Consider the following 16,401-nt stretch of genomic DNA (forward strand, 5'->3'; position numbering starts at 1 on the left):
AATTCACAGATTATTATTTCAGATCTGAGCATTTTTTTTAAACTTTGACTGGCATGCTATGAGAAAAGACCAAAGGCTGGAGGGCTCTTTGAATCATATTCATGAGCCATTCATGAAACATTCAGTTGTGTGAAGAGGGAGCAAGACAAATGACAATTCTCTCAACTGTTCTTTTTTTTCACACACACACACACACACACACACACACACACACACACACACACACACACACACACACACACACACACACACACACACACACACACACACACACACACACACACACACACACACACACACACACACTGAGCCGTTTGCATGGCTAAGATCTCATAATGGCCCTTCTCCATCTGTCCTCATCAGTGCAATGGACTGCTCTGCTCTGCTTCGAGTCGCTGATTAGATCCTGATGATCAGACACTGGTCAGGACTCAGACCCTGTTATGATGAGGGTGAAAAGGCATGCAAGGGAGGCATGTAAGCAGACAGGCAGTGATGTAGTATAGGTGAGAAGGTAGTGGCAGGCATAGGCAGGCAGGCACACATTAACATACAGTACAATAGATATGAGGGCGTAGGAGTAGATAATCAGGCTAGGAGGCAAGCGATGAGGTAGGTATGTACTTTATGGAAGGAGAATGGAAGGAGGCAGGCAGGCAGGCAGGCAGTAAAGTAGATAAGATATAAAGCCATAAGAGCAGACATGGAGCTAGGCAGGTAGTCAAGCAGATGTGAGGGTGTTGTAGCAGGCATGGAGGAAGGAAGGAAGAGAGCAATGACATACCGTAGAGTATAGGAGCAGGTAAGTAAGCTACGAGGCAGGCAGGGAGGCGGGCAATGAGCTAGTAGATATGTACAAGGTATACATGTCATAGCAGTTATGGAGGAAGGCAGGAAGACCCAATGACATAGATACGAGTGCATGGGAGCAGGTGAGCAGGCTAGGAGGCAGGCAGTGAGGCAGACGATGAAGCAGGTATGTACTGTTACTGTAGGTATACATGTCGTAGCAGGCATAGAGGGAGGCAGGCAATGAGGTAGGTATGTAGATAGGCAGGGAGGGAGGCAGGCGATGACGTAGGTAGGAAGGCAGTGGCAGATATGGAGGTGTTGGCAAGAAGGCAATGATGTAGATATGAAAACAGCAGCAGGCTTGGAAGCAGGCAGGGAGGCAAGCAGTGAAGTAGATATTAAGATACTGGTATGCAGTAGCAGAAATCGAGGTAGGCAGGCAGACAGTGAGGTATCCATGAAGGCAAACATGGAGAGGCAGACAAGCAGGGGCGGGTAAGGAGGCAGGTGGAGAGAAGGGTATGCAAGGGTATGCAAGGGTATTAAGAGAAGTGCATGTAGGTAGGAAGGCATAGTAGCATGGAGGAAGGCAGGCAGTAGTATGAATAGACAGAGTGCATAAGAGCACCAGGCATTGACCTAGGCAAACAGGCAATGACAGATATGGAGAAATGGGAGGAAACTGGCATGGAGGGGGGTAGTCAAGGGAGACGTGTGATGCGCTAGGTACTGCATAGAGCCATAGGACCAGGTAGACAGGCAAGCAGGCAGGCAATGCTGTAGATATAGGCAACCAGGCAGACAGGCAATGAATTTAACAGGGACTACTTTGTAGGAAGACTACTGTAACTAGCCAGGCCGCCCCCTCCTAGTGATGCAACGCTTTCAGCGTTGCTTCTGGCCAGGCCAGGAGCAATACAAATATTGTTTCTGAGCTCCGAAAAAATCAGGAACTCCTCCCACTTTGTTGGGAAGCAAACTAGCAGCAGCAAACCAAGGGAGGCGGGTCAACCATGTCGTTTGGGGAGATGTTAATTGCTATGCTCTTGGTCAGACTAAGTCTCGAAGAGATTTGAAAGTCGATGATAATCAGGCAAACTGTAACAACAGGCATAGAGGGTGGATTGGAGATACTGTAGAAGCAATGAGGGAGGCAGGCAGGGAGGCATAGGAGCTGACATAAGGTTCGGTGCAGGGAGGCAGGCAGACAGGCAGGCTTGAAGGTAGGCAGAGAGGCGTGGAGATCGGGAGGCAAGCAGGAGGCATATTAGCATACGTAGAGGTACTGTGTAGGTTTAGAAGCATAGCAGCAGGCATAGTGGTAGGCAGGCAGAGCTATTAGGGAGGCATGGAGATAGGCAGGCAGGCAGGCAGGCACAGAGACATAGGCGCAGGCTTGAAGGTAGGCAGGCAAGATGGGCGTAGCACTGGCCTGATTCGCAGTGCTAAGAATAGTCTCAGCTACAGTCACAGCCACGCTGCACCTCTCCAATTCACCAGGGCCAGCAGGCCTGCGGAGGGCAAGAAGGGAACACGACACATACCGTACACACATGCATGCAAGGTGCTTTGGATGAGAGCGTCTGCCTAATGTAATGTAATGTAATGTAATGTAAAAAAGCATACAAATTCACTCACACAACACACACAGACACACACACACACACACACACACACACACACACACACACACAAACATGCATGACTTACACACACAAACATGCACGAACAAACACATACAGCACCATTCGCACATGCACACACTCTCACACACAAACACAAATTTCAAACTCACACATACTACAGTACACATACTGCCACACACACACACATACTACAGTACACATACTGCCTAGATATGGTCTCTACTACCACCCAGGTATCTGCACAGGTCACCCGGCCCACCCACTATCCAAGGAGACACGGATGCCCTCCCACACCCACACGCACATAACCACACACAAATGCACGCGCACACGCACACACACACACACACACACACACACACACACACACACACACACACACACACACACACACACACACACACACACACACACAGACACACACACACACTCACACACACAGTGCATGCTGTTTAATGCAATCTGGCCGCTCCGTTGGTGTGCTTATCACAGTAGGCTACCAGCCACCCCTATTGCTTGGCGCTCAGCCCATGCTCATGAGACCCAGGTCGCTCCTTCGCTCCCTCACTCTCCGCCTTCACCCCTCCCGACCTCTCTCCCTCTCTTCATCTTCACTCCACCTTCATCATTCTTTCCCTCGTCACTCCCACTCCACCTGCCTCTCTCTCACTCCAATTCCCTCCCCCCTCCTTCTCGGCCTCCTCTCTCCTGCCTCCTTTGTCCTCTCTCTCTCTCTCTCTCTCTCTCTCTCTCTCTCTCTCTCTCTCTCTCTCTCTCTCTCTCTCTCTCTCTCTCTCTCTCTCTCTCTCTCTACCCTCAGTCCACCTGCTTGTCTCTCTCTAAATCCTGCCCCCCCCCCCTTCACCATTTCTCCCCAGTCAGTCAGTAACCTGAGAGCTCCTCTTTTCTCCTGTCTTCTCTCTTCTCTGGTGACATTTTGCCCAAAGAAAAATCTATAATTCGATGGCAAGAGAGATGATGTTTCGCTATTTTTGGGTACTCTTAGAACACTCTTTCTCTTATCCCAAAGATACAGTTTACAATGTAATTGATGCCATAGCACTTAAAATATAGACAGTTATGGTATTTATTTGTGAGCATCTTGTATGTATTTTGTTATTCAAAGGAGGATATTTTATCTCACACATTACTTATAATGAAACTTTACATATACCGCCGCAAATGCAATCTGTTATTTTTAAGACCATAATTTCCCTCCTCTTACAGTACCTTAAAAGGTAGTGTTTGTGACTATCCAAGTGGCTCGCCATTTTTTGTTTTGACAGTGTCACTCTCCATGCATTTAGCTGAGAAAATTGCTCTATACTCTCTGTATATGGCCTTCAATGAGAATGAGAGTGCATGTTAGCTGAAAGCCCAACTGGGGAACTCCAACTCCCATTGTCATTGTGACACAGCATACGAGTGAAGTCTACTCACAACGAATTTGCATTTATGCCTCACGTGTGCAAGGGGGCAGCCCCCAAAGGCTGTCATAGATGCTGCATCCTTGTGTGTCAGTGGGTGAATGAATGGAAGGGACTGGACAGCACATTGCCTCTTTATCCTGTGTGGTATGTCTGCTGGTAGGCAAATGGTATTTAGTGACTGTGCAGTGAGCATATGGCCTGTGTGCGTTTCTGGGTAAAAGAGAGGAAATGGCATATGGCCTACAGTAGCAGTAGGTACTGACTGTACAAACTACAGTACTTCTGGCCTGCTGCGTGTCTGTTAAAAAAGAAAAAATTCCAACATGCATTTTGCCTTTTGTAATATTCCTTTTTGCCATATTGCCTGTAGATGGCATATTGTGGGTCTGGGATCTGGACATATGGCTTAGGTGTCTTTCGGCATGTGTTGGAATTAGAGGTAGGCATTGTACATATGGCCTCTCTGTAGGTAAATGGTAGTGACTGCAACATACATATGTGTGTCTGCAGGCAAATGAGAGGCTGTGGTTCTCTACATATGGTTCAGTGTGTGTGGGTTTGTGTGTGTGTGTGTTGGCGGGGGGGTTACTGAGAGAAAGTTATTGTGTGTGTACATATGGTCTGTGTTGTCTACCGGTACAGGAGAGGAAGTTATTGTGTACATATGATATAATGGAACATATGCCGTGTCTTGTGTGTCTGTACGTAAATGAGAGAATGTGACTGTGTACATTCTATTATAATTGTACATATGGCGTGTGTTATGCATCTGTAGGTAAATGGGAGGAGGTTATTGTGTGTTCATGTGTTTGTGTGTCTGTATGTAAATGAGAGAAAGTGACTGTGTATTATGTTATAATTGTACGTATGGTGTGTGTTATTGTACGTACTACGTATGGTGTGTGTGAGGAGATTATAATGTGCTTGTATGTCTGTATCTAAATTAATGAGAGGACGTGACTGTACATTTTGTTCCTGTGTGTGTGTGTGTGTGTGTGTGTGCGTGTGTGTGCGTGTGTGTGCGTGCGTGCGTGCGTGCGTGTGTGTGTGCAGGTAAATGGCATCGACCTGCGTGGTGCCACCCATGAGCAGGCTGCGGCGGCACTGAAAGGAGCGGGCCAGACCGTCACCATCATCGCCCAGTACCGGCCCGAAGGTAAGGAAGGGTCCGCCACACACACACACACACACACACACACACACACACACACACACACACACACACACACACACACACACACGGGCATGTGTACAAACACACACACACACACACACACACACTAGCGTGTGTACAAACATACACTTGTGTGTGTACAAACACACACACACACACATATGCACTCTCGCTGGGGGCACTTGTCACATGACCCTCAGTGCGGTTGCCATCGTGTTGAGGAGGAAGAGGTCACATGTTACTGCGGGGCAGACACAGACCGACATTTTATTGGAACAGAAATGAATAAAGTAGCACAAACGGCATGACTAATATGGACGTTTCTAGGCCAACAGCACAGCAGTGTTTGTGCTTTAAATCGTCTGTGTGATCTACATGTGCCTCAAACAGATGTTTGAGTGTTCAGATGTTTGTTTGCTTGTGTTCAATTCTCAATTTTTTGTGTGTTTGTGTGTGAGTTCCGAAAGAAACTGTCAGGAAACACTTGTAGGGCAATGCATTCTGTACATTTCAAGGATTGATTTTTAGTTTTAAATGAATTACCATAAGATATACACTGTACATTTTGCTTACCACAATTTACTTTAGGTGATTGTGCTCAAATTTTTTTGGGGAAAATATAGTCATTGATTTGCCCTCATGCATCATCATAGCATTGCATGTAGTACATCATGATGGCAGTACAGTTGCCCTTAGGAAGGTGGCTATGTGGAGCTCAGCTTGCTCTGCAGTTTGCGTGTGGGAGGAGAGATGGGGTGGTAGGGAGTAGGGAAGCCGACAGGAGGGGGACAAAGGGGTCAGTTGTGCTGGGCCCAGGGAGGAAGGGGGGTGGCAGAAATGAGTCCTCATTACATTGGATATATTGGGTGGGGGAGGTTTTTCGGATGATTTTTGTCCCGGGCCCGGCCAAAGCTGTCGGCAGCCCCTAGGAAGGCTGGCTGTGATAAATGGGGGTAATTACCTGCACAATTCAAGTCCACAGCAGGCCGCCTGCTGAGGCTGCTTATTGGAGAGCGGAGGAAAACTAATTGTGCTGTTTGACCAAGTTATTCATCGTAGAGGATAACACCACAATGTGCAACCTTTGCTACCGTATGCTTGTGTTGACGACTTTATTTTAAAAATTCGTAGGACTGTACTGTTAATCTCGGGTTTCTTTGGTGGTTACTGTAGGTGTCGGATATGATTGCCTATATCGTTGGAGAGCACTTTTGTCTTTGCATGATTATATTGTTTCTTCTTTTTTATCATCAGACATCGGGTTATCGATGTCAGATATCACACAGGAGCCCAGTTGTTGCTGTTAGTATGTTACCAGAGTGCAAAGGAAAAAGAATCTGGATGAATCTGGATGTCTATGTTTTTGTTATTTATTTTTTCAGTGCAGTATGTTACCAGAGTGTTTCTAAGCCCCAAACACTGTGCACGTTATCTACGTATAGTCATTGATCGGATTGACTGTGTACTATATCTACTGTAGTCATGTGACATAGCGGATGTACTGTATGCTTCTTGGCTTGATGTTTATGCAGTACAGTGAGACACACAGGAGTGGGCGCACGGTAGGTGCGGGCCGTTTCTGCACTGACGTCCTGCTCTCTCTCTCTCACCCGTCAGAGCTTGCGTCGTGCTCTCCGCAGCGGTCTCCGCATCCAGCACCAGGTTTGTGACATGTGATCAAGCGCCCCGGGCCCAAGGCTGCTCTCTTGCCCAGTGGCGACTTCAAGCATGGGAGACTGATGGGACGGGAAGAGTCGGTGGGAGGGATGGAGGGAGGTGTATGAAGTCGAAGTAGAAGTACTGTTACGGATGTAGTAATTAGTTCAACAAAAATGCTTTTGCACACCTCTGTAGTTGGGCAGGTGCGTAGGATGTTATCCCAGCGGGGTTGTCAGTCAAGTGCAAAGAAATCCTGCACACTGTCCATTCCACCAACAAACTTAAATACAACGTTTCGGTCATCCGACCTTCTTCAGGTAAAGTTTAGAAACGTATTAAAGTTTGTTGGTGGAATGGACAGTGTGCGGGATTTCTTTGCACTTGACGGATGTAGTAATTACCACACCAGTGGTGTGATATTAGTTGCAACCAGGATGCAATTTGTCAGTGGGGATGGGGGGGATTCAACTTCTTCTACATGATTGTAGCTGTGCTTTGATGTAACTCCGATGATGTTGATTAAGGAATTAGGAATATGCCGAATCCTGATTTTTAAGGTTCTGCCGAATACCTGCCGAATACCACAGCTTAAGATATTGCCGAATCCAAAACTGAATACCGAATCCTACTCCGATCACGGAAACCCAAACTGTAACCCGTCAACAAGGCCGAATCCAAAACCGAATGTTGGAAGCATATCTTCACCCACCCCACCCGCTTTTTTTTTTTTTTTTTTAATCAAATCGTTCCCTGTTTGCAACTATTTAATACAAACCACTAATGTTGTGATTAAATCCGTAGCAGTACTTTGACGTCTACTTCATACACCTCTGATGGGGGATAGGGGGTTCAGTAGGCGCCTGTGCTTGGGGTTTTTTGGGACACTGAGTCTCACTGTGTGTGTTTATGTGCACCTGCACTGGTTACGTTCACTACTCCGCACCACTGTTTGCACTATCTGCACCACTCCCTTCACCTTTAGCCACCGCACACCCCCCTAACTCACCCCAACCCCTTCCTTGATATGACTTTTCACCCAGCCAAGCAAGCACCACCCTGTCTCCCTTCTGCTCACTGCCCTAACTCCTGCTACCGCACTTGCCTCTCTTGCCCCCTTCTCTCTCTCTAACCAGAGTCCTCCTCACGTCCTGATGGCAGAGGAATGTCCTGCCTGCTTCTGCTTTTCGCTGAGCCTGGAGAGAAAGGCAGGGGTGGGGTTAGCCTGGCCATTCCGACTACTAGTCTCTAGTCTGTTCAGGCAATCCATCTTCAAGATTGAGGCTTCAACCAGTAGCACACGGACACATTTCATGCGGGCGAGCTAGACATGCACTTTGCATCTTCTGCAGAGAAATGTCGATGGTTTGCTTGGCCAGACTTAAATCGCAAATTAACCTGCAGTCGCGATAGCCAGGCTAGGGTGGGGTGGGAGTAGTGAAGTAGGACTACTTCTACCTTACTGTCTGCCTGCCTGCCTGCCTGCCTGAGATCTCCAAACTTTAATCTGTTACATGCAGGCACCCTCCTGCTGCCCACTGGTTCATTACTGACCTTGACACAGACTGCTGGAGGTCACACAGCGTGGAGCTCTGGTCTGAAAGGAAACCCAATCTGAGAGCATTTTAGTTCTTTCTCCAGCCTCTGTTCTCACTTTGCTACGCCCTATCTTAATAAAAATACTGTATGAGGTTTTAACTGACGTTTTTATCAATAAGTTAGCCCTTGAAGATGGCTGTGGAGAGACATCATTTTGCTGTAACCAGTGTTAATTTCGTCAACCATGACTATGACTAAAATATTTTGTCAAAGCCCTTTTTTGATTTTCGTCATTTAGACTAAGACTAAGACTAAATTGGGAAGGCAATGACTAAAATATGACTAAAACTAAAATTGATTTTCGTCATTGTGACTAAGACTAAGACTAAGTTTTTAAAAACTGACTAAATTAACACTGGTGTTAAATACAATAGAGAAACGAGAAGCAGTGTTTCATTCTGCACAGTGTGATACATGCTAAAAAGAGAAGCAGTGCGCGGAGAAGGTTTATTCTGTCCAGTCAATGATATATGTTAAAAAGAGAAGCAGTGTGTGGAGAAGTTCTATTATGTACAGTGTTGACTAAAATGACTAAAATGACTAAAAATTGACTAAGACTAAAATTGATTTTCGTCATTTAGACAAAGACTAAGACTAAATTGGGAAGGCAATGACTAAAATATGACTAAGACTAAAATTGATTTTCGTCATTGTGACTAAGACTACGACTAAATCAAAAAAAAGCTGACAAAATTAACACTGGCTGTAACGATTCACTCAACTCACCATTCGGTTCGCATCACGATTTAAGACCAACGGCTCGATACACCCCACGATATCACATAGTCAACATTGTAAAATAAAATGATGAATAAAAACTGATAGTTAATCAGTAGAATAGGTTACAAGAGGCTACTAATAATTATTTAAAGTTTGAATAAAATAATGATAATGGTTTGAAGCTTGGAAGCACTATCACTTCATATCATGTGGTTGTTTTCTGGACTGCTGGCCAACAAAACTTTGAAAGGGTGTATCATGATACTACCTCCTTGTATCAGGATACGGTATCGTAACTCTGTGTATCACGATTTCTCGGTTTGATACAATATCATTACAGCCCTATATTGTATCCATCCTTTCAGCTTGACAGATACCCCACGACTGTTTCTGAAATGTCTTAATGGCACACATAAAGTCCTTGTAACTAGGGAAGGCAGGATTGTTTTAGATAATTCAAAAATGTCTGATTTGTGGCACTCTTTTTTGGAGCTGCTGTAGCCCATTTCCCCAATTTAGCTCCCGGTGCCACAGACTGCAGCATCTTTGCCCTGACCCCTCCAAGGACCCTCGGTAGATAGAGTGGGTCAGGACACGTCTGGTCCGATCTGATCCAATTCCAAAGCATCCAGAGTGCCGGCCTGGGCGGTGCAGGTTGGCATTTCCCCAGCCATACAGTGCGTCCAGGCTGGCTTAGCAGCAGTCAGCCCCCCCCTCCAGATCCCCAGGATGAGACTGTGCCACTGCACTCTGCTCTACCCTGTCCCTCCCACAGCCCCCCACCTGCCACCTGCCAAACACCCCTCCTTCTCCATCTTTATCTTTCTCTTTCTGTCTCTCTTTCTATTGCCTTGTTCTATCTCTTTCTCAGTCTCTATCTCAATGTCACTTTCTTACTCCTTCCTTCTCTCTTTCTCTTTCTCTCTCTCTGTCCGTCTGTCTCTCTGTCTGTCTGTCTGTCTGTCTCTCTCTCTCTCTCTCTCTTCCTCAGCATGGTACTGTAGCATAGCATGTGGTCTTGCAATGCCCCAGCTCTCTTTGATCCTGATACCCTCTGAATGAGTTTTTTTTATAAGTGCAGACTACTAATTTAAGTCACTTTAATATGTACTATGTACTTATGCTAATAGTATTTAATATTATTTAAATATTTTAATGATTTTTTTTCATATTCCATATCCTTTTTTTCCCTGGTGCAGTGCTGTGTACATGCTAATATTGTTGTATAATATTTTATAATATTCCTAAATATTTCTAAATATTTAATATTTAATAGTGTTGCTTTTCCCTATTTAATATACTTAAAAGTGTTATGCCTTTCCCCCAATGTAGTGCTGTTGTATGCAGCACTGTGTTAATGGAGTTCTTCTCCGATCTCTCAAATTTCCATTAAGTGACACGGCTCCCAGATATGGTTTCCAGAGATCCCTGCTGCCCGCCATTATGTTAATATATTCAGGCAATCATGGCCAACAAGTTCTGGGAAGGAAGGAGCCGTGAATTTCTCCTTTCCTTGACAGCAGAGGTCAACCCAACAGAAAACTGATATGTTTTTTTTTTACATTGAACATTGTTAATGCAGCTCATTACTCAAGCGACATTGCCCAGTGTTCATTTATCACATCGCACCACAAAGCCCTACTCAGCCCAGCCCCAGCCCAGCCCCCAGCCAAAATCTCATTGCTCCATGGGCCAAACGTTAGCCAAACCGGCAGCCAAACATTTTAGCCACACAGCCCAGCCCAGCCCAGCTCATAGCTCCATGTAGGGAAACCAACAGGGACGGGGGCAAAGGGGTCAGTTGTCCTGGGCCCAATGAGAGGGGGTCCCAGAATTAGGTTCTCATTGCATTGTATATACAGTAGTACTGGGGGGACTTTCTGATTACTTTGTCCAGGGCCCAGCCAAAGCTGTCAGCGGCCGTGCCTCCATGGGCCGTTAGCCAAACTTGCAGCCAAACATTTTGTGCCAGGCCCAGCTCACAAAACACCAGGCATTCTCTGTTTTGGCCATGTGGGAGTTGCTGTTGCCATTTCTATTTGGCCAGTGCTCTCTGCAGGCTGGCAGACGAGGCTGCAGGGGTGGGGGTGGAGTGGGGGTGAGGGAGGCATAGGGGCGTAGTGTGGGTGTAGTTCTCAGGGAGTCCAAATGGTTTGCTGCATAGGGGTCACCGGGCCAGATGGACATTGTGCCGTAAAGTCTGCCCTCAGCTATAGTCCACAGGGTGATGATAGCAGTTTCAGTTAGTACTTCAATACAGTAAAACTGTCGTATTGTGTTTAGAAAATCAAATTGTAAATAAATAAATATAATTATATATCTAAATACTTTGAAAAGATAATTGATTTGATAATGTAATCATGGCTATTAACAAGAGCATGAGCATACAATAAAAGTGCAGCCATGCAAAACAATAGCCATATTGCACTATAAACTGAAATGTCCACCATACCATACCTTGTGGTCTTGCACAGCTACCTCAAGCCTTACAGGGCAGTTATCGGGAATACTAGGACATGCACAGTAATATTGACATGAGGAAGTGTTGTGATTGACAAATGTAGTTCTTCCATGTGTTGTTTGGCCTACAGTGAAGTTTAAGTTGCCTCAAGTCAGTTTAAGTTCTGTTCACTATTGGCTTTGTAGCACTGTAGCCTGCTTCCTTGATACAATCAATGTTTTCCATTGGAAAAATAAAAAGGAAGACATAGGCCACTCTTTTGAACACTACTGAAGTTAATTACTTCTTTCTTCCCTCAGACTCTCATGCTAGCCTTGTAACCTAAATGGCTGAGCAAGTTTTACCTTATCGAATAACCCTTTAAGTCAATTGTGCATTACCGATGTTAGACAACCTCTTCTTCTATCTAGTCAACCTCTTCTTGACTCAGGAAGTGCTCACTATAAATACCCTGATGAGGTGTAATTAACATGTCCAGCAAAGGAGCAGACCAAGTGGAAATGTCTCCTCTAACATGCCTGAACACATGTGCACATACAGGTACAAGACATGGAGCAGTGGTGGCTTCAACTCTATCCAAGCTAGTGTTAAATAATCATTTTTTACTGTAAAATGGAAATGCAACTGGCATTTACCCATAAAAAGCCCTTATTACATTATATCAGACAAGAGAACTTATTATTTCATTGTTTAAAAAAATATTTTTTTGTAGGACTCCACTATTTCTTCATAACAGTGCTTTTCTGCACTCGTAGGCACAAATTCTGAATTGTACATGCAGGCATGCATGTTTCATAAATAATCAACAAAGTGCAGCCTTTGGAGCTCTGTTAATGCCCATTGGCATGGCAGGGAATTGTGGGGAAAAAAACCAAAACAGCATGTGTATATTATTAGCTTCGGTTGGGGCCCCTTTTTTTCCCTGAGTACCCAAAGTAGCCAGTCTCCTGATGCAGAGCTTATTGATTTCAGAGAAAGAGTGACCAGGGGGGAAGGAAAGGCAAGCCTGTACTTCCTGACCGCTCGATAGGGCTCAGACTTCAGAGGCCCATGCTGCCAGGCACCCCTGAACCTCTGCAGACGCAGCGTGACGGCACTAGGCAGCCTTTAACTCTGTGCTTCCCAAACTTTCCCCCTTTTGGACCTGAGAATACTTTCGCGACCCCCCACCTCTTGTATTCCACATGCAAGCTTTTTTGTCCCTTTATTGGTATATACAGTACATGTATGAACCATGCAAGCAAATACTAATACAAATAACCAATTATGGAATGGTCCTATAGTAATGAAAGCATATATTCAAGGTTTGATGAGGTTTTTATTCTTTCTGGGACCCCCCTGCAGTATTTGCACAACCCACTTAGGGGTCCTGACCCCTAGTTTGGGGATCACTACTTTAACTGATCTGGAGTCAGTGCTACTAGGCACCTGCCCAGATGGCAAGATGCAATTGATTACATGTTTAAATTATGTCAATAGTAAATAATGTGTTGTGTGCCTGAATAACGTCTGCTGTTATATGAGCCTGTAGTCTAGTCTGCCTGGCTGATCTGAATAAACAGTAGGCCTACACTCCTGCCTAGCCCTGAACAAATATCACTTTTTTAGACAGATTCTTCAAAGAGTTTTTAGGGAAGAAATAAGCAGAAAAAAAAATTGGTCTTATCTTTGTAAATAATTCAAAGTTTACTGACTCATCTGTTTCTCCTGAAATCCTCTTTGAAGAAAACAAAGAACGGTATAAGACCAGATCCTAACTTGAACTTACTGTAGATTGAACTTGTGTCTTAACTTAACTGGACTCTTTTCTAGGAATTTTAGTCAAGGGATTTATAAAACAAGGTCCAGATGTTGCTGTGTTATGAGTTTCTTCAATTCTGTTGACTGTGTAGGCTGCCCAAAGCGACCCAAAGTCAGCCTGAATCCGCTAAGACCCTGCAGTACCTCTCCCTGTCTAGTGTAATCTGCAATACTGATCCAGTCCACCTGCATCATTTAACTGTACGGTCAGCCCAAAAACAACAAAAGCGAACAGATAGCCAAGATCATTACAAAAAGCTCCACCATGAATGTGTTTTAAATGTTATTTCCTCTGGACGAATTTGCTGCGGTCACCCTGACTCTCCATAGACAAATGACGAGTCTGGTAGCTTTGGTTGCTTTTGGTCTGGACATATCATAAGACCATGCCCTCTCCACTTCTTGTGGTCTACCTAACGCTGCATCCTGGAAAAGACCCCACCACTCCCTTCTAGTGTAATTGATCCAGCGTCAGCCTCCAACGCAGCCTTTATAAAGAAAAATGGTGTCCGCCGAGTGTCTTCCCCAGCTCCCCTGGTTGCCCCCTGGGTTAATGACACCATTACAGGGGTGCCATTATGCAAATGGACAAGACAATCCGCACACTTCAGGTCTATTTTTGTGCAAAGAAGCTTTACTTGAATTGCAAGCTTTCGGTCCAGACTCTGCCTGATGAAGGTCTAAGGACCGAAAGCTTGCAAGTCAAGTAAAGCTTCTTTGCACAAAAATAGACCTGAAGTGTGCGGATTGTCTTCTTCTTATACTGAAATTTCTACTGAATCCTGCACCTTCTAAACAGATGAGCGGTGGCCTATCACAACTTAAATTATGCAAATGGACAAATTAATATCCTGCCGCTAATTTACTCTCTGCAGCAGTTGAGCTGTAGTGCTCTGCGGCAGTAGTTAGGACAAGGGTACAGTACAGTAGGCTACACGCATGTGAGCAGGGTCCCCAGGGCTGGGGTGATGTAATGTGTGTGTGTGTGTGTGTGCGTGCGTGCGTGCGTGCGTGCGTGCGTGCGTGCGTGCGTGCGTGCGTGCGTGCGTGCGTGCGTGCGTGTGTGTGTGTGTGTGTGATGAAGGTGTGTGTGTGTGTGTCTTATTCTCATTGAGTGATTCTATAGAACGATCTGTGGAAGTTAATACTGCTTTTGTAATAAAGGGTACAGTATAACGATTATGAGGCTAAAAAGAGAACTGAAGCAGTAGCTGAAATGTTTAGAGGTATAGAGTAGCGTATTCAGTTGTTACTTTTTTAATCCCAAACGGAAATTAAAGATGTTTACATTTATCTTAATTAACAGTTACCTAATGGCACAACCAGGTGCACCATGTCTGACTACGTCTGTGAGAGAGAACACAGTGGAGCGCAGAATAGAAGTTTTCCTAGGGTTCCTAAGCTGTTTTTTTCTTAAAGCCCACCTTACATGTACCTGAGAGAAGCTGCCCACCCCATCCCCCAACCCATACTTTAGCACGTACTGTAGCAGTACGTGCAGTGTATATACACACTATATACACATAAAAATAATGAAAGTAATTAATTACGATGACTTGCTCAAGAAATTAATCAATATTTTAATAACTTTACATGGAGACCAAAACATGTTTTAATTTGGCCTTATTATAATGTTCGCAATCAGAATTTTGGTCACAACCTCAACGCAGACAAAATTCCGCAGATCTCATGCAATCTCTGGCATCCCCCAGAGGGGGCCCGCACCACAGGCTAGACTGGGGACATGCTTGCAACAACAGGAACACTTCACACAATACTGGAGGTATTACCTAGAGGGCTAATAGCCAATGGGGATCTCATTAATGCGTTCCACCATTGTTTGACCTGACCGCGAACTCAACACCTCATCTCAACAAGTTCGGAAGATCGCCCCTTGTGGTTTTGTCAAAATTGCACCGTACGCACGTGTGTGAGGTGTTCTCCCGCGCGCAAAATGTATAGAAAAATCACATGGCAGCACTTTTGTGCACGAAATGCACCCGTGCACATGTGTCCTGCAGCATGCATATCCCCGGCCTAAAGAGCCATTGCACCTTACTAAGAGCACACCACCCACCACACTCACATACAGTATATCCAGCACACTCTGCAACCTGAAACTCCTTCACCGGACCTCCTGGGGTGTACATGCGTAAGACCCTGCTGTTTGTGGCTTACAGTACGTATGTGCCTAACACAGTATGCCTGCCTAATACAAACACAACTGAGATATATTTTCTAGGGACACATGTAAGCAAATTTGGCAAAGCGAAACGAAATTTGCCAATTCAGTCCTATTATGCAAGTGAGCAGGGGTGAAGCGAAGCAGAAAATATTTGGCCAAGTTTAGTATTATGCAAATGACAAGCGAATTTCACCTGCAGCAGCGGGCAATCAAATCAACATTAATATTTTCATCTATTTGATTCTCGGCTACGACCTGTTGACCGTTGAGCTGTCAGAATGGAATGCTAAGTTTTGCCTCTCTTCACTTCGCTCATTTCGCTGGGGGGCAACCGCCATTCCGATATACTGCCATTCCGACACACCTCCACACTTAATCATACCGCCATTCCGACACCACGTTACTCTTGTGGGGAGCTGTCCACGCCAAGCCTACACCTAAACAGTATGCCCGTAGCTGTCCACGTGTGTGGTGCTGAAATATGTGTCTGCTCCGAGTGACGCGAGCTTACACCTTCAACGGTGTGTCCGAAGCTGTCCATGTGCGTGGTTCTGAAATCTGCGTTTGCTCCGAGTGACGCATGGAGATGGAAAAATCGATACCACCAACCGACAATTGAACGTCAATATCGGAATGGCGGTATGTCGGAATGGCGGTATGTCTGAATGGTGGTATGTCGGAATGGTGGTATGTCTGAATGGTGGTATGTCTGAATGGCGGTATGTCTGAATGGCGGTATGTCTGAATGGCGGTATGTCTGAATGGCGGTATGTCTGAATGGCGGTATGTCTGAATGGCGGTATGTCTGAATGGCGATATGTCTGAATGGATGTATGTCTGAATGGCGGTATGTCTGAATGGTGATATGTCTGAGTGGCGGTATGGAGGTATGTCTGAATGGCGGAATGGAGGTATGTCTGAATTGAGGTATGTCTGCA

The 16,401-nt window shown here is 45.3% G+C and overlaps 1 protein-coding gene across 1 annotated transcript in view; it reads left to right on the plus strand.

Annotated features, from left to right (window-relative positions):
* Positions 1-16,401, plus strand: part of dlg2 (discs, large homolog 2 (Drosophila)) — a 293,655-nt gene that overhangs the window by 239,923 nt on the left and 37,331 nt on the right. The window contains exon 15 of the mRNA XM_063203708.1: positions 4,922-5,024. Coding sequence (XP_063059778.1) covers positions 4,922-5,024 — 103 coding nt within the window. The remainder of the gene's footprint in view (positions 1-4,921; positions 5,025-16,401) is intronic.

This window comes from Engraulis encrasicolus, chromosome 7 (genome assembly GCF_034702125.1).
Source record: "Engraulis encrasicolus isolate BLACKSEA-1 chromosome 7, IST_EnEncr_1.0, whole genome shotgun sequence".
NCBI classification, from domain to species: domain Eukaryota; kingdom Metazoa; phylum Chordata; class Actinopteri; order Clupeiformes; family Engraulidae; genus Engraulis; species Engraulis encrasicolus.